The 19029-nt window shown below is 55.5% G+C and overlaps 2 protein-coding genes across 2 annotated transcripts; one reads left to right on the top strand and one right to left on the bottom strand.

Annotated features, from left to right (window-relative positions):
* Positions 1-839: 839 nt before the first annotated feature.
* On the top strand, positions 840-11134 carry RGP1 (RGP1 homolog, RAB6A GEF complex partner 1). Its single transcript, XM_074166612.1, has 8 exons — positions 840-955; positions 3741-3877; positions 4109-4192; positions 7909-8058; positions 8138-8284; positions 8709-8836; positions 9093-9270; positions 9478-11134. Exons 1-8 carry the CDS (start codon positions 840-842, stop codon positions 9699-9701), a joined length of 1164 nt encoding a protein of 387 aa, XP_074022713.1. The 3' UTR covers positions 9702-11134.
* Positions 11135-12053: 919 nt separating this feature from the next.
* Positions 12054-13366, bottom strand: MSMP (microseminoprotein, prostate associated). The gene is made up of 3 exons (XM_074166735.1): positions 13255-13366; positions 12512-12620; positions 12054-12243 (listed from the first exon to the last, which is right to left on the bottom strand). The coding sequence occupies exons 1-3, from the start codon at positions 13364-13366 to the stop codon at positions 12054-12056; spliced, it is 411 nt and encodes a 136-aa protein (XP_074022836.1).
* Positions 13367-19029: the final 5663 nt, after the last annotated feature.

Here is a 19029-nt window from a genome sequence, read left to right as displayed (position 1 = left end):
CGCTGCCCGAGCTCTACCGAGCTCTGCCCGAGCTCTACCGAGCGGCGCCCGAGAGTTTCCGAGCGCTGCCCGAGCTCTACCGAGCTCTGCCCGAGCTCTACCGAGCGGCGCCCGAGAGTTTCCGAGCGCTGCCCGAGCTTTCCCGAGCGCTGCCCGAGCTTTCCCGAGCGCTGCCCGAGCTTTCCCGAGCTCTGCCCGAGCTCTACCGAGCGGCGTCCGAGCGGGCCCCAAGCGGCGCTGAGCAGGCCGGGAGAGCGGCTGAGGGGAAGCCGGGCCCGCAGCGTCGTGGGGCGTTGAGCGAGGCTTGTGTGGGGCGGTGAGTGGGGCTGAGGCGGCCTAGAGCGCGGGCTGCGGGGAGGGCTGTGCGGTCTCGTGTCCCCTCTCTCCTCTGGTGGATGTTTAAGGCTGTGTGTCTGCGGTCGGGGCCTCCCCGGAGCTCCCCCAGACACCCCGGGTTGGGGCGGTGTGGCCATCCCTCACCCCCTGCAGTATGCCCTGACACCCCTGGGTCTGTGAGGGGCTGAGGAAGGTTGGGGGGACAGGGAGAGTTATCTGTGTGTATGGCCCGGGCGGTGCGTGTTTCCCTTTCGAGTGTGTGTGTCTATGTGTGCGCAAGGCTGGGCTGTCCCGACGCCTGTGTTTGTGTGTGTGTGCAAGGCCAGGGCTGTCCCTGACCCCTGTACGTGTCCATGTACTGTCTCTAGAGCTGGGGCTCTTCCTGACCTCCTTCTGTGCATGAGCCCACCCTGGCTGCTGCCATTCCCCTGTCTCTATGCCCACTCTTGGTTGTTTTGGTTTTTTTTTTTTTTTGGCAGGTGTGCAGCAGGACTGTCCAAGCCATGATCGAGGTGTTGGCCAAGCTGGGCCGTGGGCCCGTCTTCCTGGCAGGGGAGGTGCTGGAGTGCGTGATCACCTTCACCAATCCCTTATCAGCCTCATCTACCTCCGCCAGCAGGTACAGCAGCTTGTGCTGGTGGGGCATTCTGTGCGTGAAGCCTCAAAGTGTCCGGGTCCCTCCAGAGGAAACAGTGCTCCTTCCCTCCTGAGCAGCCCAATGTAATCATGGCTGCATTGGGCAATGGTGCCAGCTCAGCCACTGGTGACTTCCCTACCCGAGGTACTCCCTTAAGGGTGCTTTGTACAATGGCTATTTCAGGGCTGAAACACAGGTGATTATTCTGGTTTTCTGCCCCCAAGAAAGAGGTGAGAAAAAAGGTATGCAATTAGAGATGCTCTTAACTGCCCCTCAGGTGAGCCCTTAGCAACAGGGTTACTGGCAGAAAATGAAGCCAAACTCGCTGTTAAAACAGGATATCTAGTCACACCAGGGTGACAGTCTCACAGGGCAACATCCAGGCAACATCATTATTTCCTACATTTATGGAAGGAACTCTCTCTATACAGCAGCGCACTGACATATCAGTGTGATCCCTGCCTCCAGAACTGGCAGGCAAAGGGGCAAGCACTGCCTAGAGTCAGAAAGAGGCAGCATTTTCTGTGAGCCAGCCTTTGAGCGCTGAATCTCCCCTTATCATTAGTGTGCCCAGAATAGGTGTTGGGGAAACGTGAGAAGATGGGAGCTTCCTATGTTGGCTCACAGGGGGTGACTCCACATCATAAGGAGTCACCCAAAGCCTCCACGTCCGCTGAGTGTGTGGCCTAGTCTGAGTCCCCAGGGGGTGGAGAGTGCTTTCTCATCTTGAGCCCTTCTTGGGAAGCGTCCGTTTCCAGCCCTGTCATGTTCAGCATCTTTTCATCACCAGTACACGTTTCACATATGATTGTTGTGGCGGACCCGCTTCCACTGCTTGCAGTCTTGGCAGCAGCAAAGCAGGCTCTTGTATTACCTCTGTAGGGTTTCTTTGTTTATTGCCTTCCTTAGCTTTCCATCCTGGGAGACTTCCTGGTTCCTCTTGCCTGCTGAATTCAGCTTTCAAATTCAGCTGTGGCATAAGCATCTGGTCTTCCGGAGTTTTGTCTTGTGTACTGACAGTGCTGGTTTTCCCAGTTCCGAAACATGTGGGACTGCAAAGGTAGCAGGTGTAGCAATTTTGGACGTTCGCAGCACAGTTACAGGAGCTTCATTTGGGAACTTCAGGTGTGTCCTGGTCTGTAGGAAACCGCCTCTTGGAAAAAGAAAAGCTTTTAAACTAAAAAAGCAGGTGACCAAACTGACGAGACCCAGCTAAGTCATACGAGTGGCAACACCAAGTAGATTGGTGGTTTGGAAATTGAAGCTGTGGGTTGCATAAAGGCAGGTGCCAGATCAAAGCACAGTCACTGCAACAGGCAGATCGACCTTTTGGGGACTAGAAGCTTTCAGGGCTAGCAAAAGCTGTGGCGCAGGTGGAAGGACTGAGAGGCATGCAGTTCAAGCACAGGGACAGAAGTGGCAGGCAGTAAGTAAATGGCAGAAAGTGAATTTGCTTGTGAAGTACAAGGCGTACAAGAAATAAAGGTCTTCTGCCCAAAGGCTGCATGGAGTGCAGCCCTTGTGGGCTACGGGAGTTGTGAGGAGAGGTGAGAGGAGGGAACCGGTGTCAGCACCAGAGCAGGATCTTTCTGCATCCTGCCAGCTGGACAAGCCAGGTCTGCTGGTAGGAAGGCATGTGCAAATTTTCTTTGGGCATCCAGTTAAAAAAAAAAAGAAGACAATCCAGTGGCATATTGTTAGGCAATACTGAAAATAAATGAGGGGGGAAAAAAAGGTTAAAAATACAGTGTTTGAAGGTACTGTAATCAGGCTAAGCATATATAAAATTAGTAAACATTGTCTTTTATCAAGACCCTTCCTCTGTTTCCATATACCTCATACCTTACAACAGAAGAGCTTAAGGCAGCCCTTATGGAAAAGCCTTGCTGGTACTTTTGAAGATACAGAATTACAGTTGTGGAGATAGAGGTAACTGGGTAGAGTAAGCAACGCGTGTTTGGGTAAAGTCAGCCAGCACATACAGAGATCAAACAGCCCATTATTAGTCAGCTGAAACGAATGCAGCACGCCTTTCTCTCTGGTTCGTCTAGAAGTTTAACTGCTCTGATGTGTCACGTCGAGAGATACTCTTGTGGCACCAAAAATCCCTTTGCCATCCCTGTGCCATCTAAAACTCTGGTGTCAGTGCTTACTAATCAGATCATGATGTTAGGAAACAGCAGAGGAACCATACACTGGCTAAATTAGCAAGACTGATATTGAAATAAAAAATAGATGAGTGTTTTGGAAACTGTAAGGTGTCAGTAATGCCATGGGAAATGCCCTGTGGAATGGCTGAGGTCGTAGTAGAGTCCAAATCATGAGACTATTTTTCATGCTGGATGCAGCCAGTTCTTGTGGCTGTTTAGGGTGGGGGCAAAATGACATTTTAGCATCCTAGCACTTTTGACACTATAGTCCTTAGTGAATGAGTTGCATCATGAGGAGAAAATAGGTCCTTATGAAGGACACAGAAGCATCCTTCTCTGGTCTGAGACAACCAGAAGTTGATGTTCTTGAGAGGGACAGTGCTGTGGGGAAGCATGTGTGTCCCCTGCCTGCCCTGAGGAGTGTTGAGCTTGGGGCAGCCAGGTGCTGTGGGCAGGGGCAGCTGAACCCAGGCTGCAGATATTTGCTGCTTTTGAGCCTGCCCGCTTCCCTGATGGTTGTGTTATTGCTGGAGGTACCTCAGAGTGCAAGTCACTTCATGCTTGCTGTAATCCAGGTTTAAAGCACTGACACGAGTGTTGCTCTTCTTTGCTCTCAGTGAGATGCTGGCATGGGCCAGCGCCCAGATCCACTGCCAGTTTCATGCCAGCGAGAACCGGGTAGCGCTCCCTCCTTCTGATGGCAGCAAGCACGATGTGCAGGCAGAGAACGAGACAGTCTTCATCCCCAACAGAGGTGAGTGTGACCTCGGGTAGGGACAGTGAGAGCACAACAAGCAGAGGTCAAGCACACCATAATGTGAGGGGAACACATGTAGAAATGAGCAGGAAATCCGTGTTGCTTTTGTTGTGTGATGCCCTGGTGATGGCAGCTACAGGACCTTGTTAATACTGAGATCACAGTGATGCTAGCTTAGAGCAAAACTTGCCGAGGCCGGGCAGCACTCACATGGTTCTTCTCTTCCAGGAGAGCGGGGTCAGTGTATCCTGTCCACTCCACCAAAGATTCTCTTCTGTGACTTGCGACTGGATCCTGGGGAGTCAAAGTCCTGTGAGTCCTGTCTTCTTGTCCCCTGCTCAGAGAGCTCGCCTCTGGGGAGCCCTGCTCTCCAAGCTGGGTTTGCGGACCTGAGTGCTGCAAGTGGGAGACCCTGGTACTCACGGAAGGCGAGGTGCTTTGGTGGGAGCATGAGTGCTAAGGAACTGCTGTGTTGTCCGGAGTCAGTTCTCCACTGTGTGAGGGCTGTGTACTGCAACATGTCCCTCAGTCCTGTCTCTGGCCCATGTCCTTTGCTGCATGTCTGTTGTCTAGCTGCAACACAAACATTTTGAAGTACCTGGCTGCAGCTGAAGTAACAGTTACACACACCTGCATTTCCTTACCTTTATTTCTTCAGCCACACTGGAGTATTCTTGGGATTTAGGCTGATGTCCTCTGAATCCGTGCTTCCTCTTCAGGTTGTGGTTGTCCTGGAAATCATAGAGTCTTCTGCCTGCTCTTGTTTTCCTGCTCTAAAAGTGAGCACTGCTCGTATTCTCTGCTCAAAGCTTTCCATGTCTCCAAAGCCCTCAAATGATGTCCTTCCAGTTGGTCCCCTTTAAGCTCTCCTTCATCGCTACTTTCCCTTTTGCTGTTTTGAGAAATTACCATCCTTTTCACAAGGAATTTGCAGCAACTTGTTTTTGTTGTTCCAGGCAACTTCTTCTACCTGAGTAGGCAGTTGTGAAAATACAAGTATGTGCTGTTGTCTCTTGGTTGGTGGCTGTGTGACCCAGTCTGTCGGTTTGTGTCAGATCTCCTTTGCGGTCCAGTGGCAGTGTAACATTAGGCATTGCAGGCTCTATGTGGACACCTTCCTCGAGTTGTCCTAGGGATCTGCTGGAAATGGTTGACAGAGATCTCTCAAGTCACAGAGCCAAGGGAGAGGCAGTGCCAGTGGTGGAGGGGGCTGTGCTGGAGCACTGAGCTCTGGGGAGGTGAGAGCAGAGCTGCGAGTGAGACCAAGGAGCCATGGGCTGTGCCATGCTGGTTTTGAAGCTGGAATCTCCTGCCTTTCTGAGCTTGGAGGGGCCTGACTGGAAGGAAGAGTGGACAGGGTGAAACCAACCTGGCTTGGCTAGGTGGTTAGTGGGGTGGGGCAGTGCTGTCTGGGGTTGTGTCTCCTAAACTGCAAAGCCTATTGCCTGAGCACGTTTAGTTATTTACTTACTATTCTACAGCAGCATGAGGGGGAAAGGAGCTGGCCCTGCTGCATCACAGCCAGGGTCCCCTGTGCTTTCTGAAAGCGGCCGTGGCAGGGAAGAAGAGCAGGCAGAAATCTCAGCTGCTCACCTGAGGCTCACCTGGATTCTCCACTCCTCGCTGCTGGCAGGTGTGGGGCTGGAGCATCCATTCCATGGGAGCAGGAGGGAAGCCCTTTTTTTCCTGGAGTGTCTCAGGCAGGCTCAGCAGGCTCTGGGAGAGGAGATCAGTGACTAAGAGTCCAACCTCCAGGTGGCTGGGGTGGATTGAGAGGACTTCCTTGTCTGCTGGCTTTGCAGGCAGGAGCTGTTCAGCCCCCAGCTAAGCTAGGGAGTCTGTCCTTCCCAGTGATGTGTGTGTGTGTCCACTCTGCCACTGGGTGACACTGGCACAAGCAGCCTGCATCTGCCTTGCACATGGAAGCAGCTCCATAGGAAGGACACAAAGTCTTCTCACTTTTAAAGGTTCCTTGGCCATATGCTACAGCCTTTCCCCTTGGTTGTGTGACACACGTGTCCATTGCATGTGTCACGTGCAATGCCGCTGCGTGTGGCACTGGGCTTTTTAGCACAGAAACCCCTGTATCACAGCCCCGGCTCTGCCAGGCTGCTCGCACTGATCCCGTCAGCCTGCCGTGCTGCTCCTCTTATGCGAGGCTACAGCTGGCATGCTTGCAGATCATTCCTGGGGGCTCCTGCCAGCTCCGTGGAGGCAGAGTTAAGGCTGTGTGGGTGTGTATCTTAATTCTTCATTTCCTGTTTTTCAGAAGTTTTGAGTTTTGCTGCACAGTTTGGAAAGGAAAAAAAAAACAACAAAAAACCAAGAAATCTTAATTCTGCTTCAGCAAAGTACTATGTTATTAAAGTGTAGCCAGAGCTGGCACATAGAGCTGAGGTTGTACGAGGCTGTCTCTTGATAAAAGGCCTTGTTTTCAATTGCTGACCAGCAGCTTATTCCCCAATATCTGCCCTTGTTATGGTGCCTATATATTGGAGTTGACTCACCTCCTGTCCCTTTGACATGTTGCCCAGACTGAGCTCTTTAAATTTGTCACCATAAAACATTTTTTCAAGCCCTCAAGTCATTTCTGTGGCTGTCTTTGCCTCCTCTCCGGTTTTGTAATACCTTTAAATATTTGGTAGATCACAGAGAGGGGCGGAAATGGAAGCAGCCTGGACACAGGCTGGGAGCCCAGTCAGAGGGTACAGCGGGTGGGTAAGGAAGGCATCTGTAGCACCAGGAATGTGCTTCCTTCTGGGATATGCATGGAAGCTGGGACTTCCCAAGTCTCAGCATTCCTGTGCCAGGTAGCAAACAGCCCATCTTCCTCGGATGGTGGTGGTCTCCGCTCAGATTATCCTCACTAGGCGTGAAGGTCTTTGTGAGCACTCTCGTTAAGCGTAGTACAGAGGTTGCAGCAGTTTGCTTCCTTCCTTGGAAATACCTGCTTTTCCTCCCTGTCAGGACAGTTCACAGCTGCACCCCAGCCTTGTGTTTTAAGGTGTGACAAGCTTGTGGATGCTACTAGCACAGGCTTTTTTCTTCCTTCCAGTTCTGTTATTTTAAATCTAGAAGTTATATTTAAAATGTAACCCTAGCTTTTAATCTAAGCCTCGATATTTAGGATGTGCCAGACATGGGGAAGGATCTGTGGTTTCACAGCAGGATGCTGCCCTTCCTCTGGCAGGGTGTATCTGCGTCACGGTGGGCAAGCCAGAGAGGTGGAGACTTTCCACAGTTCACTGTTTGCGCCTTTCTTATTATACAGCATGCGGTTTGGGAAAGCTGTAGAAGTGTTCACGCTGCGTTGAGAAGTGTTGGGGTTTGTGTAGTGGCCAAGGGGCTTCGAGAGGGCTGAATGTGGTGTGAAGCCAGGCCCTGGCATCTCAAAGGTCTTGGAGTCAGAGACTTTGTGGTCTAAGTCATCAGTCTGTCAAGGGGGATATGCCACAGGTTGTTGGGAAGGTCTCTTAATTTTTTCTTGGCCATGTAGACAGAGTGCTTCAGAGAAAAACACAGGAAGAAACTAATTTTTGTTGCTGAGTTTGGGGTTTGTGTAAAGCGAGTATCGAAAGAGGCATGAGGTCTTCATCTGCTACATGGGGCCAAGCCCCGAGGAAACCGCAGTGTGTGACTGCACCCTGAAAGCGGTGTCTGAAGGAAGTGCGCAGAGGCAAATCCAGGTTGAACTCGTGATGAGTAAGTTTAGCCCTCATGTGTTTGTGTTCCTGGATTTTACATCTTTCACATTCTTTTGAGGCAGAGTTTGTGTGTGTGGTTGTATGTGCTGGAAGCGATGCCTGGGATGATGGTGCATGTGATGTGAGGAGCAGTTGCGCTGGTGCAGGGCAGCTGGGGATATGGTTGGCCCACTGTGAGAAAGAGGAGATGGCAGAAAGCACCAGGCACTGTCTCTAGCTCAGCCCTGCTGCGGGTCCTAACCCTGGGTGCAGGGAGCCTGTGAGCGACAGCTCCAGGAGCTTCCTTTTGGCCTTGGAAAGCAACCTTTTCTGTGCTCCTTGCAGATTCGTACTGTGAGACGCTGCCCATAGACGGCCCTCCCTCTTTCCGGGGACAGTCGGTAAAGTACGTGTACAAGCTAACCATCGGCTGCCAGCGTGTCAACTCCCCCATCAAGCTCCTGCGCGTACCTTTCCGTGTCCTGGTGCTGCACGGTAAGGCCACACACTGCCCTCCCTGCAGACACAGGCCTGGCTGCACCCTGCCCTGCTGACACTCTCGCCTACTCCCCAGGGCTCAAGGATTACCAGTCCTCACAGGATGAGGCCGTTGCACCCTCAAACCCCTTCCTGGAGGAGGAGGAAGGCTTGAAGAAAGACTCACACCTGGCAGACCTGGCAACAGAACTGCTCATGGTGGCCACCTCCCGACGCAGCCTACGTAGGTCATATTCCCTTCTTGAACCTGCTGTCCTAACCTGGGTGTGAAGCACAGCTCAGGGCTTGCCACAAAAATCTCTTGCTGTCAAACCCAAGCTATGACTGGGGCTGTGGAGCAGCTCCATCAGGGCCTGCTTGGGTCAGAGATTCCCACAGACTCTTCCCTGCCCGTCACAGGCTTTTCCTCATTCAGTCAGAGAGCCCCCTCTCCCCAGCATATCACAGCTAGTGTGTGGTTTGCTCTTGCTCACTGGAGGCATTTCCTAAGGGGAATGCTGTCTCCAGGGCCTGTCCTTCACACCCAAGCAGCAGGCGTGTCTACAGGGCTCTGTGATTAACCCAGAGAGTGGGTTAATGTGTGAAGCATGTATGGAGGAAAGCCTCATCCTGTGGCAACCCTTTCCCCCCATCTTGTTTCTCCACAGACCTGTATAACATCAGCAACACTCGTGGGAAGGTGGGGACGTTCTGCATCTTTAAGACCGTGTATAAGATAGGAGAGGATGTCATTGGGACCTTTAACTTCTCGGAAGGAGACATCCCATGTCTGCAGGTCAGTGCTGGCTTGGGGGCCACTGTGGGGAGAGGCAGGGGTTTTGCGTGGGGGAGAGAGAGAAGGGATTGGGTAGCACTGGGCTGCTGTGGGCTTTCTAGTGAGGGTTTCTAGAGGGACACAGCTGAGCTCTCCTTGGGGTGTGAGGTGGGGAAGGGCTCCAGTTCTGAGCTCATTTCAGAAGGGGAAGCCCTGGGGCTTTGAGCCAGGGATGTGTGAGTGTGTGAGAGAGAGCAGCCAGCTGATTGCCCTGCAGTTCTCGGTGAGCCTGCAGACGGAGGAGAGCATCCAGGAGGAGTTCCAGCGCCGGCGAGGGCAGCCCGGCTCCTTCAGCACACATGCCCGCCATCAGGAGGCCTGCCTGCACACAGCCCAGAGTAGCTTCAGCCTGCCTATCCCGCTCAGCTCTACCCCGGGATTCACCACCAACATCGGTTAGTGGCCACCAGGGAAAGGACCCGCTCTTGCTTGTCTCCGCAGTCCTCCTGCGATGTCCCCAGCCCTGCCTTTGCTACCCTGCAGGGCTGTCACGTGGGAGGGAGCTGGCCTGCATGGGTGGGCTTATTTCCTTGTCCCCTTGCAGGACAGCCAAAGACGCCATACCTTGTGGTGTTTGCTTCTGACCCCTCTCTTGCCTACAGTGTCCCTGAAGTGGAGGCTGCACTTTGAGTTTGTGACCTCCGGGGAGTCGGCGGGGACCTGCTTAGTTCATGGGAGCCAGTCGGAGGCCATCACCTGGACTGGAGTGGAGCAGATCGAAGTGGACACTTTCAGCTGGGACTTGCCCATCAAAGTCCTTCCCACCAACCCTATCCTGGCTTCCTATGTATCTCAGTTCTCCAGCACCAACTCCATCACCATCTGAAGTGGGAAAAGCTGGTAGGGACCTGTGGTGCCACAAGTGGGAATGGCCAGCAGGACTGTCACCGGTGTGCTGCGGGGCGCAGACCCAATGTCCCCTTGGGTTCATCTGTGATGCCCAGGTGGGCACTGGGCAGGTCTGTCCCGCCTGTGGGTGGAGGAGCACTGCCCTTTCTGCAGTGTCTTCTGCTGCAGCCATCAGCCTGGAGCCAGACCCTTCCTGCCTGGGTGAAAGTGTGAGTCCCAGCACTCAGTGAAAGTAAATCTGCCTCCCAGGAACAGCCTGACGTACCTTTACCCCATGAGGGACTTCCAAGAAGAAAAGGCCTAGCCGGGGGAAGGGAGAGGGGAACTCTTCAGTGAAGCCCCATACCAGCCTTGGGTGAAGGCCGTGCCCCTACAGAGAAACCCACGAGCAGAGGAGGTCTGGCATCCAGGTGAGGCATGCTGGCCACCTGGGCTAGGTGGGAGCCTGTTCTCCTGCCCCGGCAGGTGTCCTGCCTCTTGTGAGGGGTGTCCCATGTGCATGGCCCAGCATCCCCGCTATCCTCACCCGGAGGAGGCGGGTTCTGGCAGGCCAGCCCTGCACTGCTGGGAGATGCTGGTGTTGACGCGCGGAAACAAACCTTACAACTCGCAGAGAGTTATAAAGCAGGCATGTTTATTGCGGCGCCGGGTGCAAGGGGGATCGCTCCTCCAAACTTGCACACCGGTTTGTAAAACAAGCGTCTATTTATGATGAAAAGCATACATATTCATTAATGTGGGCTGGGTTATTATAATTGATTCTAAGAAAAGGCATTACTATTCTAATTATTTCTAGGAACTCATTATCATAAGTCTCCTCCCCTTGCCACATGCGTACTGTCGCCTGGTGGTCGTGGGCCGGGGTCTTCTGGAGGAAGGCTCGCAGTCTTCTTCACCGTGTACCTTTACCTTTGTCCTAGAATGCTGGGTTGGCTGGACCCCAAACCGCGAAACTGGTCCCGACCAGATGGACACTTTACCCAGACAGTTAGGTTCCTCCTTAGCATGCAGGCTGTTCCCGCTATCTTATACACAAGGCCATTTCTTTATCTTGGAATGGTGGGCTCCTAGGCTCCGAGCTCTGTTCTTTGCCAGGCTGTACTAAATCCACACTAACAACCTTTAACCATTCATTCTCTGAATCAGTGTCCTGGAGTGGCAGCATGATGGTGATGGTCCAAAATGGAGAAGGGCTGAGCACCTGGGCTGTTCTCTGCCTGCGCTCCTGCCCACGAAGGCATCCTGCTGGTCTCGGGATCCTTGGGCAGCTGGAGTGAACGTGTGCTGTGCGTTCAGGAGCTGGGGTGGAGGTCTCCCTGCTCAACAGCCAGCTCCCGGTTTCTACCAAACCTTTCAAAGAGTTTTCCTCTTTGCGTGGAAATCTAATAAACATCTGATTGTGCAGAACTCAACTTTCCCAAGAGCCTTATTCCTATACCCTTCCACCCTTCCCCATGGTGGATGCAGCCCACCCTGCATGACAGTCACAGGCTGGAGACCTCTTTGTTTAATATCTTTATTGCAAGAACAGAAACATCTACACAAGGCTCTGCACAACACAGGCATGGCACCGGCTGGGGCAGGGCTGCCAGGGTGGCCGGCTCCACCCTGGCACATGCAGATTACTTCAGCTCCCTGAACCCCGAGCAGGGCACCCAGCTCCCCTCCCCGCTCCCCTGCAGCTGGGATGGGGACCTCCACTGGGGACATCTTCCAGTGGTCCCCCCCAGCTCCACCGCCTGCCCCGGGCTGGCTCTGTTGCAGCATTGCCCAGGGCCGGTCTGCAGTGCCGGGGATCCCCTCCGGCCCTGGGAGCTGCGGGAGCAGGGGCATTAGTGGTTCCAGAGATGGGTTGTTGCCCGTTACGCTCCGGGGCAGAGAAGGGGCTGGCCGGGGTGCTCCCCAGCGAGCTCCCAGCGTCTGCTGTGCAGGGGGACGGGGGTCTCGGTGGGAGGAGGGAGCTGCTTGGCTCGAGGCCGGATGCGGGAGTACAAGACTGCTGAGATGCAGGCTAATTTGGTCTGTACCCTGTGGATGTTTCTTGCCCACCTGGGAAGAGATCCCGTAGGATCTGCCTTCCTGTGGTGCGCGGGGCATCTCACGGGGAGGGGGCCGTGGTTGGGTTCAGGAAGCTGACGGAGGAAGCAAAGCCGTGCCGTGGCGGCATTAGTTAACTCGGTACCATAGTGTGCGGATAGTGGTTTCCCTCAAAGGTGGCGGCAGTGACATCTCTACGGGATGGGGCAGGTCTGGAGCATGCGGGAGGTGTGCTCTGGAGGAGGGAGGATGATGCGGGGGGCGGGGGGGGACATGGGGTGCCACCAAGCCTCTATCTGCTCAGCCCCGCGCCCAGCACCTTGTTGCTGAGCGGCTCAGGGGTGCCGGCAGAGCCCCACTCATGCTCCATGCTCTTCACGCAGGGCAGGCTGGGGTTTGCCTTCTGCACCACCGAGATCTGGCAGGTCTGCGAGTCGTAGTGGGCCTCGCACCAGTCGGGGAAGTCGATGGGGTGCTGGGTGCTGTGGGAGAGGGCACAGTACCGTCAGCTCCCCCTGGTCTGTGCCAGGGGGTTGCTGGCAGGGCTGGGTGGCTTCCTCCTCTGCCAGGGTGTCTTCCAGGACAGATTGGGCCACCAGCTCCTGGCATCTCGCTTTTGGCTTCCCAGCTCACCCCACCACCCTCAGTGCCCTGCTGGGCTCCTGCCCACCTCTGCCCCTTGCCACCAGACCTCCTGGCTGTGGCAGGGCAGCATCACCCCCTCCCATCACCCCTCTGCCTGTCACTCACGTCTCGCAGCAGCCCACGCCGATGGGGTGCAGGCAGGTGCAGAGCAGGCAATTGGTGCTCAGCCAGGACTCCCCCAAGGAGAACTGCTTCCCCTCGTACTCGCAGGGAGCTGCAAAGGAAACGGTGGCCATGGGCACACATGGGCCTTGTGCCGGGGTGTGTGGAAGCCTCCTCGGCACCCCTCTGCCCTCAAAGAGGGAACAGGGAGGATGTCGTGGCCTCCTACCCGCAGCATGGTACAGCAGATACTTGGGTGGCCTCTCTGCCACCCTACAGATATGGGATGCCCAGGTGATGCTCCCATGCATCCTCTCCTGACCATGCCCTGCTGCTCTCCCTACTGCCCCCAGGGACCCGGGGCAGAGGCAAGTGGCTCCTGCTTCCTTGCAGAGTGCGTATCCAGCACCCCTTGGGGTCTGAGCATCTCTGCAGCCCTGGAAGGAGGCGGCAGAGGAAAGACGGGCAGCCCTCCTCCCTTTGCTGCTGGTCCTGCACACTCAGCCCCAGCCAGGCTTTTGCCAGCAGCTCTTCATGGCCCAGCGAGCTGTTTCTCAGCCAGAGCCCAGGGGAGCTGTTCTGTGGTTTATAGACTGCTCCTTCCACTCATCACTGGCCCACGATCGCGCTCCTGAGCCCAGCACAGTCTCCCTTCCCAGGCAGGCAGGGCACAGCCCCGCTGCCTCGGGGGCAAGCTGAGGCCTCCTCATCCCATCAGCGTCTTCCCGGCTCACCTCCCCACTTACCTTTAGCCTGGAAGTAGCATTTGGCCTGGGATCCCGGCAGCTGGAGGAGGAGAGAGAGCAGCAGGCAAAGCCTGCCCCAAGCGCTCCCCATCTTCTGCACTCGCATGGCCATGGCTGAGGTTGAGCTGGGCTTCTTCACCGAGGGTGCCTTCCTTCTCTATTGCCTTTGCTGCTTTCCCTTCTCTTTCTCTCTCTCTCTCTCTCTCTCTGCCTTTTTAATGCTCTTCCCCTGATCCCAACAAGAGATATTTATAAAGTTCAGCTTTACGACCCTGGCCACCAGCTGTGCCCCACTGGAAAAGTTGTAAAACTCATTTCCTGATTTGAAAGGCATGAAAACAAGAGGTAGGATCAAGATTTTTAACAAGCTGTGAAAAGCTGATTCATGCCCTCCAGAAATGTCTCCAGTTGGAAGCCCCTGTGGGTGCAAGGCTCCAAGGGACCCCAGAGGGGTCACCCTCCGCAGAGTGGTGAGCACGCAAGTGGGGAGTGCGGGACACCCTGGCCCCCAACCAAGAGAGCTCCAGGCTTCCCTGTGGTCACACTAAGCCCTCTCTGATCCTTCACAGCGGTCAAGGTTTTGGGAGCATCCCATCTCCCAGGGACTTGAGAGGCACAGGCGTCCTGTTAACAGCCGGTGTGGGATGCAGTGGCACTGTCCTCGGAGATGCTCACACTCAGCTCCCAGGTACCACAGTAGGGCAGTTTCACCCCAGCCTGGGCTGCAGCTGTGCTAGGCTTGTGGCCATGCACAGGCTGGGGGTGGTAGCAGGTTTTTTGGGGCCAAGAGCAGGCAGTACGGCGATTGCCACTGATACGGAGAGGATGAGGAAGGCTCTGCATGAGGTGTGACCCAGGGCTCATCTGAGGGGTGCCCATGACAGCAGGGCTGGGCAGCACCCACCAAACACCATAGCTGAGCACCCCCTTTCAAAGGCTGGAGACCGGCCCCAGCAGAAACAGGAGGGATGAAATAAGGAGGTGAATGTGCATTTGGGCAACAAGTCACCTGAGAGGAAATGAAGGGCTTGGCTGGACATGAGAAGCCATGAGAAGACGCCACACCACCCGGGGGACATGGCTGTGGTCCCCACAGACCCTTACCCAGAGGGTTTGCCTTCGGGTTGAAGCAATAAGGCCGTTATCAGCAGGCAAAGCGAGGGGATGGGTGAGGTGGAGGAGGTCAGAGCCCGGGGAGCCACGCGGCCCCCGGGGAGCTGCAAGCGAAGGGGTGAATTGCCAAGAGACATTTGCAGCCCTCCTCAGAGGCGCTGCCGGCAGCAGGAAATGGGGCTCCGGGGACGGTCCAGCCAGTGGCAGCGGCAGCGGCAGTAGCGGTAGCAGATGTGGGTCATCTGCCCTTGTGTTAATCTCCCTCCTTTCTGAGAGTTTGGGATAGGTTTACACCCTGACGCGTGAGGCTTAATATCCCTTCCAGAATTTGTGTTGGCATCCGCTATTATAGCTGGATATTTTTGTTATCCCCATAAATGTCCAATCCCTTCTTGAATCCCGCTAAATTTTGGCCTGAGTGTTTTCCTGTGGCAGCCTAATTAAGCATGGAGTGAAAAAAAAAAAAAAAAAAAAGCTTCCTTTTACCCTCTTTGGATTTGCCACCTTTGGGTTTGAAGGTGCTGCTGCTCCGGGCCCCCTCACTGCCCCGTTGCATCCCCATCCCACATCTCGTGCTCCCACCTCCGAGGGAGCAGCCTCAGCTTTGCATTCCCCTCTCCCCCTTGAAGAGTTACCCCCAGCCCTCCTGTCATGCCCTGGGTGACGCCGTGCCCCTCTGGGTGGGGTGACCGGGTGGCATCCCGAGGGTGGGATCAGTTGGAAAAGGCTGATAATAAAGCAGAGAAACTTGGGTCACCCGTGAAAAACCTGCCAACCGCGGGGCCGTGAGCGGGGATGAAGTGTATCAGTGACAAATGAAAACTCGCCCTTTGGTGCAGAGTTGTTACTATATAAGGAGGATAAAAGCACTCGTCGTAGGAGCAGTAAATGAATATTCCTATTGTGTGTTTGGAAAAAGAAGTCTGGCACGCTAGTAACCACAATGAAATAATCCATCATCGTTTCATCACCGAGTACAGCAAATGTTAAACAAAAGCGGTGGGTTTCGTTTGGAGGCCTGCATGGTTTGGCCAGGCTTCCAGAAGGGCTTTGGGACGAGAGCATCCCTCAGCTGTGTAGAGGGGCACTGCCCCTGCTCCGTCAGGGGCACGGGGAGGCATTCCTGGCACTTCTGTAGCTATTCCGGTTTCCCAAAGAGAGAGTTAAGGCTACCGGCCCACTCATGGCCTTTGGGTATTTCATCAAAGCAGTTCACTGCGTAAATGCAGAGGAGGAGGAGGAAGAAGGGTCAGGACACCCCTTGGCATGTTGCAGAGGGGCCTGGCAGTGAAGCATGCTCTACGCTGTGACTGTGCATCAGGGGACGGGGCTGATGGACCCCCACAGCCTGTCAGACTGGCTCTTCATCCTCCTGGCCGCTCTTCTTCCCCCAGTTTTGCATCCCTGGGCACCCGCCTGGCCCCAGGACACACCCCCATGGGGGGCCCAGAGCATTTCAGTTACGGCTGGTACAGGATGGGACTCGTAGCTTTGAAAGCAGCAGCTGGAGTTGGACCCGGTGCTTGAGAGCTTCAGCTCGGGTACCCAAGGGATGCTCTGGCTGGAGGACCTGACACCCCCTCCAGCTGCGCTAGCCCAGAGGAGGTTTTTCACCAGAGACTGAAAAGGGGCAGCTGGTTTTGGTGCTCATGTCTCAGGGGGACAACTGAGGCCCGAGGAAGAGCCACAAAAGGGATATAGGGGCTGGAAGAAGTACCTTGCCCTAAGTTCAGTCACTTTGATTTATCAGACAGGGGTCAACAGCAGCAGGGGACTGACTGTGTGTCCCATCATGCCAGCGAGGAGCAGTCACCACCCTTGAGCACACTGGAACCCTGCAGAAGGTCCCATCCATGTCTCAGCTTCTCCCTAGCAGGACCCAACTGCTCCTGCCTGGCCTGGCTCTGGCATGGTGGCTGTGCCAAAGAAGAGCTGGGTGCTGCACCCCGCTGAGGGCATGACATTGCTGGCCTCCACTCCAGCAAGGGCTTGGAGCTCTGCAGAGCTCTGCAGGGCTGCTGTTTGAGCCCCCCATGCTGGAGGATGGGACCCTGTGGAGGGGGCAGGAGCCAGTACCCAAACTGGTGGGTGCTGGGATGGGGTGATAACAGCCCATCCCAGCCCCAGCCCCTCAGGAGGCAGGGGGGTAATAAATGATACTGGACAAGTTGCCATCAGCAGGATCCAGGAGTATTATAAAACCTGAATCTCCTGAGCCTTCAGCTGGGACTGCAGCTGCAGAGCAGGAAGCAAACAGGATCCCGGCTGGCATTGTGAAAGCAAACACCATAAATCCGAGGAAGTGCTGCGATTGCTGTTTTAGGCACTGGGGAGCTTGGCTCTTGCTCCCCACAAGCACTTTATTTTCTCTCTAAACAGCAAAAAAAAAAAAAAAAAAAACCCAAACCCAAACCCAACCAACCCCAACTTATCACTGGGCTGAGCTGCCCCAGCTGGACCCCGGTGCTGCCTCGGGCCATGGGGTTGTTGTGGGATGTGGGCACCTCTCCTCAGCCAGCACCTGGAAGATGCTTCTGTCCACAGAGCCCCCAGGGCACTGGGGCAGGGTGCAGGCAGGGTGTAGGCAGCATAAAGGCAGATGCCAGCTCAGAGCCATGTCCGCTCACCCGAACACTCAGTGCTCACAGGAGCAGCCGGACCCCAGGAAGAGCTGAGCTGGAGGGTAAGAGACAGCTGAGCAACCAGGAGCCGGGAGTGGGGACATGAGAGGCAAAGGGCTACCCTGGGAATGACAACCAGCTCACTCCATCCTTCCTCCTGCAGCTGGTAAGCCAGACGGGACAGCTCCCGGAGGCTGGAACCACAGGTGGGATCAGAATCCACCCCTCCAGGACTAAAGCAATGAGACTGTTGCTCCAGAAAGGGGATGAAGTGGACAGGGCATGATGAAAACTTTGATGTCACCTTACTCTGCAGGCTGGGCTGTCCACTGGATGGAGCTCTGTGCCACTGGAGAAGCGTGGGATAGGAGGCATGCTGGCATGCCCTGCATGTCCCATGGGTGTCCCCGGCCTCAGACCTTACACCGCAGCCCTTCTCACAGGGGAGAGCCGTTTCCAGCCACGGGTTGGGCACAGTGTTTCGCAGTGGCTCTACAAGCCTAGGTCAGATGTTGCCTGTAGGTCACCAGTCATGGGATGGGGTCTTTAATTGGGATGGTGTCCATGGATGGCCAGCCATGGGACAGGGTTTGACGAGGGATGGTGTCCATGGGACCCCAGCCATGGGATGGGGGTCTCTAATGGGATGTCATCCGTGGATCCCCACTCATGGGATGGGGTCTATTGAGGGATGGTGTCCGTGTGTCCCCAGCTATGGGATGGGGTCTCTAATGGGATGGTGTCTGTGGAACCACAGCCATGGGGTGGGGTCTCTAATGGGATGGTGTCTGTGGGTCCCCAGCTATTGGATGGGCTCTGCTCACCCCAGGCTGGGTACCTCCTCCTTGCAGCTGGTGACAAGTGGGGCTCTGTGGTCTGGACAGCCCCATGCTATGGCTCCCTCAGGCTCCTTTGCCCTCTTGCATTCCCTTGCATGGTCTCGTCCTCCCTTGCTTTCCCCCATGCTCCTTCCCCCTCTATCCTTTGGCATTCTCCTGGGCCATTTATCCCAGCTGTGGCTGCTTTGTGCCAGGTCAGGTTTTGACACCAGTGGGTTAGCCACACACTCCTGCTGTCCTCAGACCTGGCAGGGTGCTGGCACTCTCCCTGGCACGCCAGCACCCCAGGTACCCCAGCATCTTAGGTGTGCTGCGGCCCGTGGCTCTGCCCTGGCTCCCCTTGAGGGAAACGTGCCGGGAGGGAGTGGGGTGTTTAGGAAAACAGGCCTTGGCGCTTGCTGGACATCCCAGGAAAATAAAAACATCCGGGCGGGCAGCCGTGCAGCGAGTGCGAGAGGCCGGCACTCCATAAATCCCCTGGAGCAGGTGCTTTGTAGTCGGCACAAGGAAATGAGCACATTATTCAGCTCGGCTTAAACCCCAAAGTGTTTCCTGTCCTGTGAGTCAGAAATAACGCTGGGAGATCATTCCTGGGCCATGCAGGAGCTGCAACGGCCAAAAAAGTGCCACACGCCTGTTGGGCCCTAGGACCTGCCAGGGAGGTCAGTGGTCCGGGCACCCTGTAGTAGAGTAGCCACCCAGGGCAGCTCCCCAATGGAGGGGACTTTGCCATGGCAGTGCTGTGCCACCAGCCCTGGCCCTGGCATGTGACCGCTTTGGGACCTGGTGGGGAGCCCCTGGGGACTCGCAGACCTGGGCACCATGATTCAGTGGGATGCAGTGAGAGGGAGAGCCCCAGGAGACAGTGGGGCTTTCTGTGTCCTGGATGGATCCCACAGGTCTTCTCCATCATCTCTCTGGGACTGGGAAGATACATCCCCTGCTCCAGCCATAATCTCCCTGCACCTGGTGCATGATGGGTTGTTGGCTGGCCCCCACAGGAGCACCCTGGGGTGCTGCCCTGCTTTAGGGACACCCTACAGGAAATGCCATGGATGGCTGGTGTCTTCGTGTTGGAAGAGACCACCTGGGCATGAGACCCCTCATACCTGGCCTAGGGCTCCCAGAGCAGGTGGAGGGGAATGAAACACAGCTGATGCCCCCAGCTCAGCATGAGCAACATCTGCCTGAGGGGGGACGTG

Source organism: Numenius arquata, chromosome Z (genome assembly GCF_964106895.1).
Source record: "Numenius arquata chromosome Z, bNumArq3.hap1.1, whole genome shotgun sequence".
NCBI lineage: Eukaryota > Metazoa > Chordata > Aves > Charadriiformes > Scolopacidae > Numenius > Numenius arquata.
This window is presented reverse-complemented; position numbering and strand designations above follow the sequence as displayed.